Source organism: Grampus griseus, assembly GCF_964374135.1.
Source record: "Grampus griseus genome assembly, chromosome: 16".
NCBI classification, from domain to species: Eukaryota; Metazoa; Chordata; class Mammalia; order Artiodactyla; family Delphinidae; genus Grampus; species Grampus griseus.
This window is the reverse complement of record NC_139010.1, coordinates 77,461,810-77,480,042: the sequence shown is the minus strand read 5'-3', so window position 1 is coordinate 77,480,042 and position 18,233 is coordinate 77,461,810. Positions and strand designations below refer to the sequence as shown.

The window sequence follows — 18,233 nt, the reverse complement described above, 5'->3', positions numbered from 1 at the left end:
TGGTCCAGTTATACATATACATACAATTGTTCTTTTTTAGATTCTTTTCTCATATAGATTATCCCAGAATATTGAGTAGAGCTCCCTGTGCTATACAGTAGGTCCTTGGTGGTTATCTATCTATAGATATATAGATATAGATATCGATATCTATATCTATATATACCTATATATAGATATAGATATATAGATATATAGATAGATCTATCTATATAGTAGTGTGTGTATGTTCATCCCAAGCTCCTGATTTATCCCTCTCCCTCTTGCTCCTGCTTTGGTAAACATAAGTTTGTTTTCAATATCTGTAAGTCTGGGAAACTGGATGTTAGAAACAGGTTGGTGCACAGCAGGTGAATCCTGACCACAAGTCCTCTGGGCTGACTCCATGGGGGTCCGTGTGGAGGCTGTGTGTCATCTGATTCCTCACGGGGCCAACCAGCTGCCTTTCGCACTTTTCTGTGTGTGGGATTCACCTGGGGAGCTTGTTGAATTGCAGATTGTGACTCAGTTGATCTGGGACAAGGCCTGAAATGCTTCATTTCTAACCTGCTCCCAGGTTATACCACTGCTGCTGGCCCCCTGGCCACACTTGGAGTAGCACCTCGTGCTGAGGAGTCCCACACACTGAGTTGCAACTTTGTTCCTCTTGGACCAGCAGCATTGGCCTCCCCTGGGAAGTTGTTAGAGGTGCAGATCTTTAGGTTCCACCTCAAATCTACCGAATCTCTGCATTTTAATAAGATCTCCCCGGAGGGTTATATGCACATTCATGTTGGAGAAGCATTGACCTAGAAGACCTGTCCAGGAGGCTGGCCTGCCCAGAGCCAATGGCTTTGTAATGGGAACTATGATTTTAAGGCACACAGCTGCTCATATAAAGTCTGGATATAATGCAATGTTAGAAAGGAGCACCATTCTCGTAACCAAGGGGGCTATCTCCATAGGGAATCTTAGCCCAGGAGTAGGGGGATGGCTGGTGGGGCTTTGCAGAGCCACCTTTCAGTGAGTGGCAAGGTCCACCAGAGGGAGCCAGAGCCTAGGAGGTGACTGAAGGGACAGACGTGGCGGGGGGAGGAGAAGCCCGGACTTCTTGTGTACGACTTGCACACACAAACACACACACACGCAAACACACACATGTACACATACTCCTTGATAGCCATTATAATAACAAATTGGAAAATGTACTTAAAGAAAAAGAGGTAGAAAGTGAACATTAAAGTTAATAAGATGAGGGTAGGAAGTTAAGAAAGTTCAAAAGAAAAACGTTTTTAGAGAATAATATAAGAGAACTCATAAATATATATGCAATATAATATAGTAGAGTATCATTCCTACCTAGGATAGGAAATGATTTCTTAAACAAGTCATGAAAAGCACTAACCATCAAGGAAAAGACTCATAAATTGGAGTGTAGCTGGCATAAAAGTAAGAAAGGAGAGAGGCCAGTCTAGAATAGGAGCAGATATTTGCAACATAGGTTACTGGCAAAGGGCTTATATCAAGAATATGTAAAGAAGTTGTACATATCAATAAGAAAAAAAATATTAGAAAAAATAGACGAAAGACTTGTTGAATAGACATTTCACTAAGGGTAATCTCAACGGGCAAGAGAAAAAGTGTTCAACCTCATTTGTAATCAGAAAGCGCAAATTAAAGCCACAGTGAGATATCACAAGACACCCATTAGTGTTGGCAAGAGGGAATTCTCATACTTTACTGGTGGAATGGTGAATTGTAGGGACACTTTGGAATAGAGCTGAGAATTCTCTAGGAAATCAAAGCTACACGTATCCTAGGGCTCAGCAATTCCACTCTTAGGTATGCACCTGACAGAATAAGTGCAAGGAAACATGACAAGAATGTGCCCCAAATTTTAAAAAAAACAGCCTAAATGTAAACAACAGAAGACTGATTAATAAATGAGTCTTCTCTTTGAAGAGAAGGTGGCTTCTCTTTGTTGCAGAGCACAGGCTGTAGTTGCTCGGGCTTCAGTAGTTATGGCACGTGGGCTCAGTAGTTTTGGCTCACGGGCTCTAGAGTGCAGGCTCAGTAGTTGTGGTGCACGGGCTTAGTTGCTCCACAGCGTGTGGGATTTTCCCAGACCAGGGCTCGAACCCATGTCCCCTGCATTGGCAGGCGGATTCTTAACCACTGTACCACCAGGGAAATCCTATTTTGTGAAGGTGTTTTTGGATGAGATTAACATTTAAATCATACTTTACATTTACATTTAAATCATACTTTTACATACTTTTACATTTAAATCATACTTTACATTTACATTTACATTACACTTTACATTTACATTTACATTACATACTTTTACATACTTTTACATTTAAATCATACTTTACATTTACATTTACTTAACATTTAAATCATACTTAAATCATAAAGCATACTTTGAGTAAAGCAGATTGGCCATTGCTCCATAATGATGGTGGGCCTCATCCAATCAGGCCTGAAGAGAACAAAGACTTATGTCCCCTGAACAAGAGGAAATTCCACCAGTGGACTTGAATTTCCACATGGGCTCTCCCTGGGTCTCCAGCCTGCTGGACCACACTGCAGGTTTTGGATATTCCAGCCCACACTCATGTATGTTAATTCCTTAAAATAAATTTCTCTCTGTCTCCAGATCCCACCCCAAACCTATCATTGCCATGGTGACATCACTTCTGGGCAGAGTGGCAGGGTGTCCTTTCTCACTCTCCTTTTCCCTGATGCCTGGAGGAGCTGAGTCCTGACAGTGCCACCCTTTTCTACCTGGACCTGCTGGGACAAGGCCATAGCTTCTCCATCTCAATACCTGGAGGTAACCAGGCTGCTGGTACATGGCCAGCCCTAGAATATCCCCCATCAGCCCACAGTCCACTGCTGATGTCTCTGTGAATTTCCTTCTAGTCTTTTTTCCTCCTGCATATTTGTATATTGACAGCATCTGGATCATACTCTATATATAAAGTTTTGTATTCTGTCTTTTTAAAATATCACATTACATCATGAGCATATTATTGGAAATTTGACAAAGACTTGATTTTTTGATAGGCCCATAATATTCTATCATGTATCATTCATTGGTTGTTCCACAAATATTTGTTGAGTGCTTGCAATGTGCCAGGTGTTGTGTGGCTTGTGCAAGCAGTTGACTGTAGGACAAATGTGTGAGTCAATGAATACAGGGCAGGAGGCTCAGAGGCACTTGTTGCTATTTCCAGGTTCACAGCTGTTCCAGGTAACTGAACTTGCCCAGGTAAGAGGAGCACCAATGTATTTTGGGTGGCTGGCATCGGTACGAGCACTGGACCGAGCTCTAAATATCCCCATTTGGGGATGTTTCCTGGTAGAAGCAAAGGAAAGCTTTAGGACCAGTACTTGTCAGAGACAACTTCTTCCATAAGCTGCTGCTTTACTTTTTAAACTTATGTTTTCAATAGGTAATATGCTTACATTGTTCTAATATTCAAGACGAAATAATAATGTACACAGTGAAAAGGCTCATTCCCACCTCTTCCTCATCTGCCAGGTACCCACCTCTGGTAACCGTTTTTATCATTTTTTTGGTATGTATTAGTCGAGAGTTTCTTTATGCAAATACAAGTTTTCTTTCCAACACAAAAAAGTCATCTACAATTTATATACTTTTGCACCTTGCTTTTTGCACGAACAATATTTCTCAGCAATATTTCCAAATAACTAAAGATCTTTTTATTACTTCTATAGTCCTATTACTCCTATATAGTATTCCATTATATGGTCAACCATAACTCTCTAGCCAATCACCTGTTAATGGACATTTGAGTTTCCCATTAGGTTTGTCATCTCACACAAGGCTGCACTGACAAACTTGTGTATATTTTATTTTATACATGTAATTGTTGGGTCAAAGGGTAAACACACTTGTAACTTTTGGTATATATTGCCTAATTACTTTCTACAGGATTGTGCCAATATACATTCCCAGCAGCAACACTCTTGACCCCACTTTTGGGCAGGAACCCAAGATGATTGCTTATTAGGTCAACAGGCTGAACATCTGCTCTATACTAGATCCCATGATAAACAGCCCCAGTGCAAAGAACAAGATGCTATTGGCACCTGCTTTTGAGCAGAGGGAGAGACAGACCTATTTATTGGACAAGCAAGTCAATACGTGACAAAGCACTATAGCATGATACAGGAAGTGCTGTGAGAATGTGGGCCAAGGGATAATTTATTCTGCAAGGAAATCTTCAGAGGAAGCAATAGTTAAGCTGGGCCCTGAAAGATAAGCAAGTTGTCTAGGGGGAGAGAGGTATTTGAGACAGCGGGGAGCATGTCTAGAAGCTGATTCCAAGAACCATAGATAGAGTTCATGGATGGAGCATGAGGAACTAAGATTGGAGCTAAGATTGGAGAGGCAAGCCAACACCAGGGAGAGACTTTAGCTGATGAGCCTTCATCCTGAAAGAACTGAGCAGTCTTTATGGGCACATAAGTGGCAGTGACGTGGTCAGATCATCTCCCAGCCACACTCTCTGCCCACTCTATTCCTCTAGACTCCAACACTCCAGGAGCGTGGTAGTGTGCATCCATTTCACCCCGAGGGGTCATTTGTTGCCTAAACTCAGACCTCACAATAGCTCCACGTAGGCCAGTTATGATGCAAGAAGTTTGTGACTGTCCCTTGGGTTCCCATTAAAACTGTCTTACAAAGAAACTCCAGGCACTGACACCTCCCATCTTAGCCTATTGCCAGAGTATGATCAGAGAATGGGAGAATGGCTGTCAGAAGACTGGAAAACAGAGGGCTAGAGATTCAAGGGCCCAAGAAAGGATGACTACAGAGGGGAAGTCAAATAAGCATGGAACACCAGTCCAGGTATTCAATATAAGCGATTCCTTTCAGGATAAAGACTCCCTGTGCTGCCAGGGGGATCCATGTTCTGCTTCACCATTGGGGTGAGTATGACCTGTGCTTCTGGTCTATTCCTTCCCACCCATGTCAGAACCAGGCCAAGTGGAGGAGCCCACTCTAAGGCTGTAGAAACCCTGGTCACAGTGACCCTACCCTGACTAATGTAGAATCACCCTTTGGAGATTTCCCATTCCAAAGGGGAAACTAGGAGGACCCTTTCCGAGTTCTAATACACCTCTCTGCCTTCCAGGATATGGACCAAATTCTGCAAATCAGACCCACGCGTTGCCCCCGGAAAATACTCCCCCTTGGAAAAAGAGATCCTAGTAAGTGCTGTGAAATTTATACACAGGGAAGCCCCATGGAAGCCAGGCAGTTAGGCTAGGGGAGCCAGAGGTTCAGAAACCACCAGCAATAGAGATGTAAGTCTCCCAAACAGCAGACTGGAGTTGGCCACTACTTGGCCGTTGTGAGCTAGTGGCCTCCACACCTGCATAGCCAAAGCAAAATACTGTCTAATTTCGAAGTCCCAAGTAGGAATATAACTACAAGTGATAACAAGTCACGGAAGCTGCCTTTTCTCAAGCCCTTTTCTTGCACTAGTTGCTTTCATGTATATCTTATGGAGACCTCACAGGGGCCTGTAAGATCAATAAAATTCTTTCAAATTCATAGTAGGTAAGAAGGAGAGTCAGGAGTTGAACCCAGGCTCATCTAACCCCAAAGATCTGTGCTCTTTCTCACTACCCAGGGGCTCGGGCACCCTCAGCGATGGAGGGTGAAGGTGCCACTAGGTAGTTGTTCCTGTGGGTCCCCCCTACTCCTGTCCCGTTGAGATTTTAACCATCCCTTTCCCGTTGTCAGCGTCTAGGTGGTGTTCACACCATAGCATCCAGGAAGTTTCTGACTTATAAGCAAGAAGAAGAACGGAAAATGCTCAAGGAACTACAGGTGCTGTCTTCAGACTACAAAAGGGCGGTGGAATATAGGAAGCAACTCACCCCTCCTTGTGCCACCTGTGGACCCCTAGAAAAAATATGGACGGCGAAGGTGATGGTGCCCCCAGAGGAGTTCAAAATGCCACAGCGGGAGAGGCTGAACGTCAGCAAGCACATAGAACGAATGCAGCTCGCTCGAGCCCTGAGGAATAAGCAGCCTCTACCCTACATTGAAAGATTTAGGAGCTCTTTGCTTCTGTCTGGAGGGGGCCTGGGCCTCCCGGCAAGGGACAAACCTGGGGAAGGCAAGGATGACCGAGACGCCGATCCCTGCGACTATGCCCATCAAGAGAAGAGAGATGAGGCAGACAGCAAAACCACGAAAAGACAGGAAATAAAAATGAACGTAATTTTCAAGTCAGAAGAACCAAAAAAATGTGTGACGTACCATCCAAATGATCTAAAACCATTCCTCCCTCCAAAAAAAGCAGAAAGATCCATTGCTGGCTTAACGAACAGAAATCTTTTGCACCTGGCCGAATTCCCTGGAGACCTAATGCTGCTGAGTCAGGATTTTATATCACGGGGAATCCACCCCAGTGACGTGTCAAAGGCCAGCTGCCTGGAAGAAGGCAGCGCCTGGAAAGAGTACATGCACACAGCTGCTTCCCACCATTATTAAAGGTTTATTTATTCCCCATGGAAACCGAGTGCCCTGGTCCTTATTACTCCTGCAGCTCTGCCCCAGGTGGCTTCCCTCTTTCTCTTTTTTTCTTTCTTTTCTTTTCTTAACTTTAAAAAAATTTTATTTAAAAAGTTTTAAATTTTATTTATTTATTTTTAATGTTTTTAAAATTTATTTATTTTATTTACTTATTTTTGGCTGGGTTGGGTCTTCGTTGCTGTGCACAGACTTTCTGCATTTGCAGCGAGTGGGGGCTACTCTTCTTTGCGGTGCGCAGGCTTCTCATTGCAGTGGCTTCTCTTGTTGCTGAGCACGGGCTCTAGGCGCTTGGGCTTCTGTAGTTGTGGCACGTGGGCTCAGTAATTGTGCCTTGTGGGCTCTAGAGTGCAGGCTCAGTAGTTGTGGTGCACGGGCTTAGTTGTTCCACGGCATGTGGAATCTTCCCGGACCAGGGCTCGAACCCATGTCCCCTGCACTGGCAGGCGGATTCTTAACCACTGCGCCACCAGGGAAGCCCCCAGATTTTTATTTTATGTTGGAGTAGAGTTGATTAACAATGTGTTAGTTTCAGGTGTACAGCAGAGTGATTCAGTTATACGTATACATGTATCTATTCTTTTTCAAATTCTTTTCCCATTTAGGTTATTACAGAGTATTGAGCAGAGTTCCCTGTGCTATACAGTAGGTCCTTGTTGGTTATCTATTTTAAATATAGCAGTGTGTACATGTCAATCTCAAACTCCTTAACTATCCATCCCCCCCACCCTTCCCCCCCGGTAACCATAAGTTCTTTCTCTCAGTCCGTGAGTCTATTTCTGTTTGGTGGCTTCCCTCCTTTTCTCCTTACAGGACCCGATCTCCAGGGCGTCCTCAAGGTAAGACCTAGCTGCTGAGGCTTCCTGGTGTCAGGCAGCTGTTGGCTGTCAGCTGCTCCCCCGACCCCAAGCAGCCCAGGCCTTCGCAGGATGCAGACTCCTCTTTTTCATCTACTCCCACGGGACCTGCATCAGTTACCTGCTTCGGTTAAGCAAGTCACCCCAAAATTTAACAGCTTACACCAACTTTCATTAATTTAGGTTATAATTCTAATTGTGGGTCAGCAATTTGGGCTGGTCTCAGCTGAGTTCCTCCTGTGTCTGCAGTCAACGGCGGGTCATTTGGGTGGTCCTCTTTCTCGGGGGAGAGCTATCAGCTGGGTCAGTGGGAGTGATGGGTTACATCTTTCCTCTTCCAGCAGCTGTAGCAGGCCAGCCCCAGGCTTGTTCACGGGGCTGCTGCAGGAGCCGAGAGAGCAAGCAAAAGTCTGCAAGGACTCTTGAAGCCAAGACCAGAACCGGCACACCACCACTTTGCCACACTCTGTTGGCCAAAGCAAGATACACAGCCAGGTCCAGATGCAAGGGTGTGTAAATGGACTTCACCTCTTGTTGGGGGGAGGTGGAAAGTCGTACTGCAAAAGCTCAGGGAGGCTGGTACAGACAGGACTGTGGCTGCAGTCAGTCTGCCCCAGAGCCCCTGGGGCTGGAGCTGGGACCGGCCTGTAGCCCAGATCGGGGGAAAGAACCCTGCTCAGGAAAGAGGCTGCCCACGCCTAAAGGCTAGAGGTCTGTTCCATGCTCCCCACTTCTTGCCTAGACATGCAGCTTCTACCTTGGAAGGCAGAGCCGGCCTGTTCCCGGCCTGATCTCTGCCGCCTTCCTCTTCTGCACAGCCACGTGACTTACACCCTCCCCATCAAGTCAAGTGCAGGCACGGGACACGCAAGGCTGTAGCAGGCACAATTCCTTTGGATGTGTCAGGAGGATAATCCAAGGTCTCTGCGGTCAGTTATTGCTACTCCCATGAAGGCCCTGCCTTGGCCCCAAGGTGGCAGATCTGGGAGATATTTCAGTGTTTGAGAAGATGGCACATTCGTTTCTTGTCTGCATCTGAAACCCAGAAGGATCCCCCGGTTAATCACACGCTGTCCTCGGCAACTCTGCACAGTTGGAAAGACACTGAGCTTGCCCACAGGTACAGCTTCCGGGGACAAGGCCAGCATTCTTTCTAGATCGTTCCTCTCCGTGGATTTTTCGCAATTGGCTCTTTCAGAACCACAGCTCTCCTCCAAGCAGAGGGGGAGTCATGGGCGGGAGGCTGACCCTCTCCCATTTTCCAGGAGAACTCCATTGGCCATAGCCACAGGTTAAGAGAAAGTATTGTATCGGTAGCAGCTATTGCCAAGAGAGCGATTTAGGGAGAGGTAGCATAATTCCAAAGTCATCAGTGGAAGAATCAGTATAAACCAAAGGGATGCTCGAACTTTTCAACTGGGGCAAAGTTGGAAATTAAGGAGAAGGAAAATATTATTTCCAATATTGATATAACTTCTCCAATGGCTATAAAATTGTGAATATCAAAGCAACACATGAAAACTCAAACTGGTTTGAAAACATTTTAAAGCTATTTAGCTGGATCCTAAACATTGCTCAAGATCAGCTCTGCAATGTGGTAGAAAGTTCTTTGCATGAGAAGCGAGACCAGTGCTCCTCTTAGAGATCTACCACCAACCAGCTGGGAAGTGTGGGTAAACCACAAGGCTCTCTGTGACTCAGCTTCCTCAGCAGTGAAATGAGCTCATCAACTAGAGCATCACCAAGGTCCAGTTCTGGGATTCATTTAACTAGCTGTTTGCAGTGGAGTTTGCATTGCTCACCATCTGCTTAGTGTCACAACCTAAGAACTGTGTTACAGCACCAGGTGGTGCTGGTCTGGAGACATTTTCACTAAGTCCAGTAGTCACCTCTGAGAATAGATCAGGGAAGGTGTTAACAACCTTGTTGATAGTGTCATTTTAATTACAACAAACATTAATTACTTGGAGCCATCCAGAAATAACCCACAGTTAACCATACAGGTTTGTGTATCTGTGTGCTATCTTCTAGGAAGTATATATGAAAATAAACTTAGATTTATTTATTATTAAAGGTTTCTGAAAAATCTCTGAATGAAGTATGGATTCCTTCTAACTGCTTACCTGGAGTTATATAAACACACCCAGATGATAATATTTGATAAAAAGATAAGTGACCTAAAGAGCCCTGCAAGAGCCTTAGGCTATGGTGAAATTTAATTAAAAATTTATTTTTTATTTTTTTAATTAAAAATATTTTTATTGAAGTATAGTTGATTTACAGTGTTTCAGGTGTACAGCAAAGTGATTCAGTTATATACTTACATATATGTATATATATGTATATATATTTATACTCTTTTTCAGATTCTTTTCCATTATAGGTTATTACAAGATATTGAATATAGTTCCCTGTGCTATACAGTGGGTCCTTGTTTATCTATTTTATATATAGTAGTATGTATCTGTTAAACTCAAGTTCCCAATTTATCTGTCCCCGCTGCTTCCCCTTTGGTGACCATAAGTTTATTTTCTATGTCTGGGAGTCTGTTTCTGTTTTGTAATAAGTACATTTGTATCATTTTTTATTTAGATTCCACATATAAGTGATAGCATATATTTGTCTGACTCACTTCACTTAGTATGATCATTTCTAGATCCATTCATGTTGCTGCAATGGTAATATTTCATTCTTCTTTTTAGCTCAGTAGTATTCCATTATATATTTATACCACATCTTCTTTATCCATTTCTCCATCGATGGACACCTAGGTTGCTTCCATATCTTGTTTATTATAAATAGCGCTGCTATGAATATTGGGGTGCATGTATCTTTTTGAGTTAGAGTTTTCATCTTTTCCAGATATACGCCCAGGAGAGGGATTGCTGGATCACATGGTAAGTCTATTTTTACTTTTTTTTTTTTTTTTTTTTTTTTTGCGGTACGTGAGCCTCTCACTGCTGTGGCCTCTCCCGTCGCGGAGCACAGGCTCCAGACGCTCAGGCCCAGCGACCACGGCTCACGGGCCCAGCCGCTCCGCGGCATGTGGGATCTTCCCGGACCGGGGCACGAACCCGTGTCCCCTGCATTGGCAGGCAGACTCCCAACCACTACGCCACCGGGGAAGCCCTATTTTTACTTTTTTATTTATTTATTTATTTATTTATTTATTTATGGCTGTGTTGGGTCTTCATTTCTGTGCGAGGGCTTTCTCTAGTTGCGGCAAGCGGGGGCCACTCTTCATCGCAGTGCGTGGGCCTCTCACTATCGCGGCCTCTCTTGTTGCGGAGCACAGGCTCCAGACGCGCAGGCTCAGTAGTTGTGGCCCACGGGCCTAGTTGCTCCGCGGCATGTGGGATCTTCCCAGACCAGGGCTCGAACCCGTGTCCCCTGCATTGGCAGGGAGACTCTCAACCACTGCGCCACCAAGGAAGCCCTATTTTTACTTTTTAAAGAACTATGGTGGAACTTAGAAAGCCTTTGGGCATCAGCCCAAAGAGAGTTCTGGTAAGGAGTAATTTAATCTGAAATTTGTAACAATTCTTTATTCCTTGAGAACTCTGATACAAAGTAGCCTTGTGGGACAAGTGATAGATTAAATTTTTCCCAAAAGTCCTGTATTGGTTATTCAATATACAGAGGCAAAAAGAGATAGATGACAGATAGATAGATAGATAGATAGATAGATAGATAGATAGATAGATGATAGGTAGATATTTCAGAGGAAAAAAGAATCTGATAGTTGATTTTCACATAAGCTTAGTGTCGTCATTACTGGAAAAAGTCAGAACTTCTTTGGACTTCCTTAAACTTACAGTTTAGTATCAGTTTTATTTTGAATTACTTATGGAAACAGACCTCATTGTCTTTTCCATTCTTAGAACCAGTACAGATTTTAATCTGTTCTTGCCCGAGACTCACAGGAGCCCTGTGGTGTCAGAGAGGGCTCATTTACGAGGATGGTGTCTGAAGAAGGTGACCAAATGAGCTGGAAGATTCTGGGCTGAAACATCTGGCTAGCACTTTGGACATGACCAGACCTTCAGCTCCATTTCCTGAAGAGACACTGGGTGCTTCCTGCTATAGTTCACCCCTAGACTGTGTCTGTTGCCCCCCTTTGGGATCCCATAGCAATCTGACTTTGCTCCACCTTCCCTGTTTCCTATTTCCTCATGTATAACCCACTGGCTGATGAGCCATTTGTGTGACCCCAGCGCCTAGGTTCAACTTAATCATTCTGGCAGCCCTAGTGCCTAGCACACCTTCTGTACTCCATAAATCATTACATCACTGTAATGAGGTGACATTTACATTCCTTAAGAGCTGGTACCAGGATGTATCTTAGGGTAAATTGTCTTTCTTGGGGAAGAATAACCTTCCAATCCATTTTGAGCTGAAACGGGATGCTTGAGGAGCCCCCCAAACAAAACAAAAGAATGGGTAAGCCTTCTTCACAGGGAAGTGAGAGGAATTCTCAATTTCCTCCTGAAAAAGGGAGAAAGAAGGGAGAGAGAGGAGGGAGGAGCTAGTGAGATGGAGTAAGGCAGGGTGCATGGGTAGAGGGACCACATAAAACCCCCAGGTGGCGATGAAAAGGAAGACTTGGACTCCACCCTCAACAAGCTTGTAAACTGGTTAAAGAATGAGACAAATATTCAAAAATGTTAATACCATGGAGCCCCACCTATCCAAGTTTATCTTCCTCTCAGCACCATGAATCTCCAGTTTCAGGAAACAGGCCTTCAGATTCTGCCCTGAAGGAGATGCTGAGAGTTCAAGGACCACCTGGGCTATGGTGGTGGGCACACCTGGGTTCAAGTCCTTGCTCCATTATGAGGTGAGCTGTGGGATCTAGGTCAAGTTCCAGACATCTTTCAGCTTCAGGTTCCTCACCTGTGAATGGGAGCAATAATGTGTCTCCCTCACAGGGATGTTGGAGGATTAAATGAGGAAATGTGTGGGAAACACTAAGAACAGTTAATTCAGCATGAGGCTTGGTAACTACTTCATATCAGCTGAGAGTTTATAGTATCTGAATCTCTATTATTATTATTGAGTTCAATCTGGTTGAAGCCCCCCATATAAAAATTCAATAAAATGTATATGCTTTTCTCCTGTTAATCTGTCAGTTTAATTTTTAGACCCAACCAGGGATCCTAAGAAAGTCGAAGAAAATTTTTCTTCCCCTACAATATGCATGTCTGCTACTTCAGTTCAGTGTTTCATCAAAGTCTCCAAAAGCCAGCAAAGCTGTCAGAAAAGACAACCTGATAAAAATATCAGGGATAATCAGAGGGAAATATGCAAAATACAATGCTTGGAAACATCCATCCTAAAGGTTTACGTAAAACGATTCTTACGTGAAACGATTCTTAAACTTTTTTGACTGGAAAAATCAAATCATGGAAACTGTGACACCATTAGAACAATGGCTCCCATACTGCTACCCTGAGCTACATTGTCATATTCACATTGAATAAAAGAGCCTCAATATCAGTTTGAGTAATTATTGTTCATCTTTGGTACAAACTCAGAATTCTTCATATGAAAAAACCCAGGAAGTTCAAAAGGCTTGCTTTTTAGTGCAGAAACCCAAATTCCTAGATAGATTAAATCATGCCCTGATTGCATCTCTCTTTTTCTTTTGTATTCTGTGGTAATTGCCTCCTGAGAGATTAAGCAAAAGATTTAAAATCCACAAAAGTACCCTAATGCACCAGTGAATGTTCGAGACATTCCAATTAGGTTCATTACTTACCATTTGGTAAGCGCTCTTACTGGTGAATAGTATAGCTTTTAGCTTCTAAGCCATACATTACCCTGACATCCTTTCTATCTCAGCTTTTGACAGTTCAACTCGTCACCCATATCAGGTGTTACTTAAGCAATTTTTGAAATAGAGGGTATAAGATATTCTTTCCTGTTTAGGGGAGAAAATTTTCCATTTAAACCTGAAACACTATTGCTTTTAAAGAGACATATGGCATTCTTGGTTTCAAAATCATGGTGGTATTCAAGGGCTTGAAATATGAGGGGGGGAAATGTTAGTTAATTTTATTTTCATCCTAGTGAGTACCAGGTTTATAAGCATCAAATGGTAAATATTATAACAATAGAAACTATTCCTCCAATAGCTGAAGGAAGAAAGGACTCATACACCTGTTTTTCACTTGCCCCTACATCCCAGCTGTCTGTGCACATAGTGTGGGAGAGGAAAAATTTCCCCCTTTACCCTTTCTAGATTCTGTGCCTGCTCTAAGAATTAAACTGACATAAGACAGATTAACCACTGGGGGGAAAAACAAATTTAATTATCGCTGTATTTATGGAGCCCCATAAAGATATGGGACTCAAAATATGGCCAGCTGATTGGGACTTATAAGCCATCCTGAGCTAAGGAAAAGGATAGGAATTGTAGGTGAAGAGAAGGCAATCCAAGGACAGGTGGGAAGAGAAAATGTATGGGAAACAAAGGTTCTTACCCTTCCAGGCAGGTAAATCTCAGGTGAAAAAAAAGTGATCTCTGGGAGTAGCTCTCCTCCCTTACAAATACTCTTTCCAGTGGAAATTTCCTTTATGAATGTAGATTTCCCTTACAGAAGGGTACCTTCTCTGCATCTACAGTTTCTTAGAAATAACCAGCTCAAAATAATCCTTATGCCAAAGGGGCATATTTGGGGTGGCTTGTTCTGCTACCCTTCATAGATTTTGTTTTTTTAAATTATCCTTGTGTACTTGGAATAAATCCTGTATTTTCATTATTATTTTTTACATTGCTAAATTCGATTTCTTAACATTCTATCCTATTTTATCTTTTTTTTGCCATACATGGGCCTCTCACTGTTGTGGCCTCTCCCGTTGCGGAGCACAGGCTCCGGACGCACAGGCTCAGCGGCCATGGCTCACGGGCCCAGCCGCTCCGCGGCACGTGGGATCCTCCCGGACCGGGGCACGAACCTGCGTCCCCCGCATCGGCAGGCGGACTCTCAACCACTGCACCACCAGGGAAGCCCCATCATCATTATATTCTAAACATTTAATAATTTCTATTACCATTTTACCTCCCTCTCAAGAATTATTTTATTTTGGAGTTCATTTTCAAAGTTTACAAATAATTTAATACTTTTATTTTACTATTTAATTGCCTTGAAGTTATAAACATGGTGTATATGACATCTTTAATTACTGGATTTAAAAATTAATCTATGACACGATTAATTTTTGTGAATGTTCAACACGTCCTTGAAAAGACAGTTCATGAGTTCTAGGGTACGAGTCCTATATTCATCTTTTAGATCAAAATTTTAAATATTCACACTTTGTGGTAAAATCACCCACCACATTCATTTCTCCTTCTACCACGATCAGTTTTTGCTTTGCAGTTATGTTAAGTGTGCCATTTGTGATTGTTGTATCTTCTTAGTGGACTTTCTTCCACTATTTTTTAGTAACTATTTTAATTTTTATCCTTATTATTGATTTGTGCATTAAATATCTCATTCCTGAAACATACCATCTTGGCATACTGATGATTTGAACTGAAGGCACTTGAGAAACAGCAGATGCAGGAAGGGCTCTGATGGACGCATTTCTACCCACAAGCTGCCCACAAAATGTCCCATCAGAATGGCGCACCCGCTGGACCAGGCAGACAGGAAGGTCCTCACAGCAGCCTGGGATGGACACTGACAGGGGTCTGTGCTCACACACTGACCGCACTGACCTGTCCTTCCACTTGCCACCACCTGCATCTCCTAGCCCCGACCCGCATTGCCTGAAGGTGATGAGAGCAGTGAGGAGGAGAGGGGAGGGGAGAGCCTAGTGATGGGGGCTGTCCTGCCCTGAAGTGTGAGGGGCAAAGGTGAGCAGGGGAGGAACAATAGGTCGAGGGCAGGGAAGCAGAGTGAGCAGAGCTGAAGAGGAGCTGGAGCAGAAAGGGGGACAGCAGGGGAAAGGACAGAATGAGACAGAGATACAGAATGAGGGAGAAGAAGACAGAGGTCTCCCTGAAGAAATGACGGCTTCTTTTCCCCTCCCAGCGTCGGGAATCAGCGCTGCTCTCCCTCCTGCGGTCAAGGGCAGTCCCAGCGGCAGGGCTAGGCTCTCCCTGTCAGGACATCCTCAGCCCCTGGGGGGAGCTGCTGTTCCTGCTGTTCGTTCCCGAACTTGTGTTGCTGCCACGTCTCAATCCCTGGGGGCAGGTGCAGAGCACACCCACCTGTCCTGGGGCTTCCTCAGGGGCCCCCGTTTCCCCATTGGTCACCCCCTCCAGCTCAGGTCCAGCCAGGGTGCCCCCTCCAAGCACCCACACAGTCACAGCTCCAAGAACCCCTCCAAAGCGAAAACACGTCTGGTTCCCCTCATCCAGGTCTGGGCTGAGCCCTGGCTGCCCCGCAGTGCATCCCAGGGACATTGGCTTAAGGCAGGAGGGAGTGGGGAGGCAGGGAGACCCAAGAAAACATCTCAGAACAAAGACAGGGGAGCCCAGAGAATGTTTAAAAATCAAGGTGGTCTCAGCGCAGGGTCATGGCCATCCTGTTGGACCCCTCCTCCTGCAGCCCAGGGTGAGGGAGACATCTCGTTGGAGGAGAGTATCTTGCAGACTGTCTTCGCTGGCAACAAGCAAACTGCATAGAATCTCTAGATTGAACAGGAAGCAGAGAGAGAGGCCCAGGAGTAAGGGGCTCGGGGCCAGGCTTTACCTGTGCTGAGCAGCAAGGCCCAAGGGATGGCGCTGGACAGCTTCATCTTAGCAGGCCTGGCAGCAGCCTCAGGAATGAGCCTGGCCCTGGAGGCCTGGGGCTATATAGACACAGCCGCTGACACCTGATCTCCTCCCTCCCTCTGGAGGCCAGGCCAGCAGGGCTGCAGGAGCCTCGGGTTCTCTAGAGGGAGGGAGGCTGCCTGCTACTTACCCCTTGTCTTTCTAAGACACTTCTGTGTCCTTTCTCACCCAGACTGGGAAATAATGGGCAGTTTCTTCTCTTCCTCTCCTCTTCCTGTGGTCCTGGATGAAGGGTGGCAAGTTGCCCACCTGCTACATGGAACTCTTGTTTGGGGAGCACCTCCTGCCTGGGGTTAAGTGACAGCACTTTTACCTCTAGTAACTTGCAGAAGCCTCACAACACTTTGGACAGGATGGGAACTGAGACCCAGAGAGATCAAGGGACTTGCCCAACGTCACAGGGTGACAGTGGCAGAAGCGGGATGAGGTCTGATCTCCTGGCTGCCTGGTCTCTCTGAGAGCCCTCCTTTGTCACTCAGGGCAAAGGCGCATAGACAGCCCCCAGTCTGCTCCAGGTGTGGGTCAGGATTGGTGGAGCAGCTGTAGTGCATACCAGCCCGTGTGTGGTGTCTCCACAAGGATGACATGGGTACACACGTCAGAATTCCTTCTGTATTTATGACACCAATACCATATGGCTCTGTCCAAGGAGTGTCACAGTTATAAGAACCCAGGGAAACTTCCTGTGGAAGACAGTCTAGCAGGTGCTCACCAGACTCCACAGGAGTTTCCATGTGGCCCAGCTTTCCACTAGGTATTTACCCGAGAAATGAAAATGTAAGTCCACACAGAAAAGTATGCATGAATATTCGTAGCAGGATTATTGTAAGAGACAAAGTGTGGAAACAACCCAAATGTCCAACCACTGATGAATGGGTAAATGAAACGTGATCTGTCCATACAATAGAAGTCATTCAGCCATAAAGAGAAATGGCAGCCCAACTGCCTTCGAAGGAGTATTAGCAACTACAAACCAAACAGAAACATGAGAGTCCAGTTCCCTGAAAAATAAACATCTCTGGATTTTACCAAATCTGTCAAAATTTCTTGTTGATCTAAAACCCTATAATTAATATCTAGTTTTTTTTAATTGTTATTTCTCCAATTGCCGGGGGAGTTGGTCTCTTTTTATGTTTCTAATGCAACTGCAGCTCTTTGGTGAAATGCCTGTGCATACATATCTTTGGGCCAGTTTTCTATTACTGTTGCATCACTCATCTTTTTCTTATGGATTGTAGAAACTTCCTGTCCTTTCCAATCCCTATGTCTTTTCATAGAGGCCCTAATGGGTTCACAGTGTGGAGAAACGTTCCATCCCAAGCAGAACCCAGGGAAGCTGCCTTGAGCCATCTGGTCACTCAAGCTCTCCTGGCTGATGAATGGGGGAGGAAGCACACTGGACAGCTTCTCCCTCTCAGGATACAATGAGAATTCTGCTTCAGTCGTTAAGCTCCCTGGTTATTACCAATATAAAATATAATATTTCCTCACAGTTCTCCTTCCGTCTAGAATATCCCTTTCCTAATCTTTCCCTGTTACCCCTCACAGCCACCTTTACTCAGAATACTACCCAGCCCTGGTCTGTGGAGAGGACGGATGAGCTCCCCAATGGATATAAATGCAAGAATTGAGTCAACACGGGAACCCTGGGGAAAAGGCAGTTCCTCATCTTACATCCCAGCCCAAGCACCTGCCTTCAACTCCAAAGTGTCAGGCTGGCTGTCCTCCCAGCAGTGTCCAAGCACGGCTGTGGCTGCCTGGGGAGAAAAAGTAAGCACGGTCCCTTTTCCAGGGAAATTCAAGGTTCCTAAAATCACAACGTCCTCTGGAGGAAATTTATGGGTTAACAGCAGTTTTTGAGGATTTTTGCCCCTCGGATTCTGTCCCCAAAGGTCACACCTGGTTTCTAAACAAGCCTGGTCTCCCCCCTTCTAAGCTCCTTCCCTGTGGACTGCTCCACGGCACATCTTACCTCTCCTTCTCCATGAGATGTACTAGTTGTCTCCACCTGGCTCACAGACCCCTACGTGCC

The 18,233-nt window shown here is 44.7% G+C and overlaps 1 protein-coding gene across 1 annotated transcript in view; it reads left to right on the top strand.

The window, feature by feature from the left end:
- LOC309834793 (uncharacterized protein C10orf120 homolog) overlaps positions 1 to 6,532 on the top strand; it is a 47,538-nt gene extending 41,006 nt beyond the window's left edge. Inside the window, exons 3-4 of the mRNA XM_082673876.1 lie at positions 5,151 to 5,226; positions 5,765 to 6,532. Of these exons, the coding sequence (XP_082530002.1) occupies positions 5,834 to 6,520 (687 nt within the window). The 5' untranslated portion in view covers positions 5,151 to 5,226; positions 5,765 to 5,833 and the 3' untranslated portion in view covers positions 6,521 to 6,532. The remainder of the gene's footprint in view (positions 1 to 5,150; positions 5,227 to 5,764) is intronic.
- Positions 6,533 to 18,233: the final 11,701 nt, after the last annotated feature.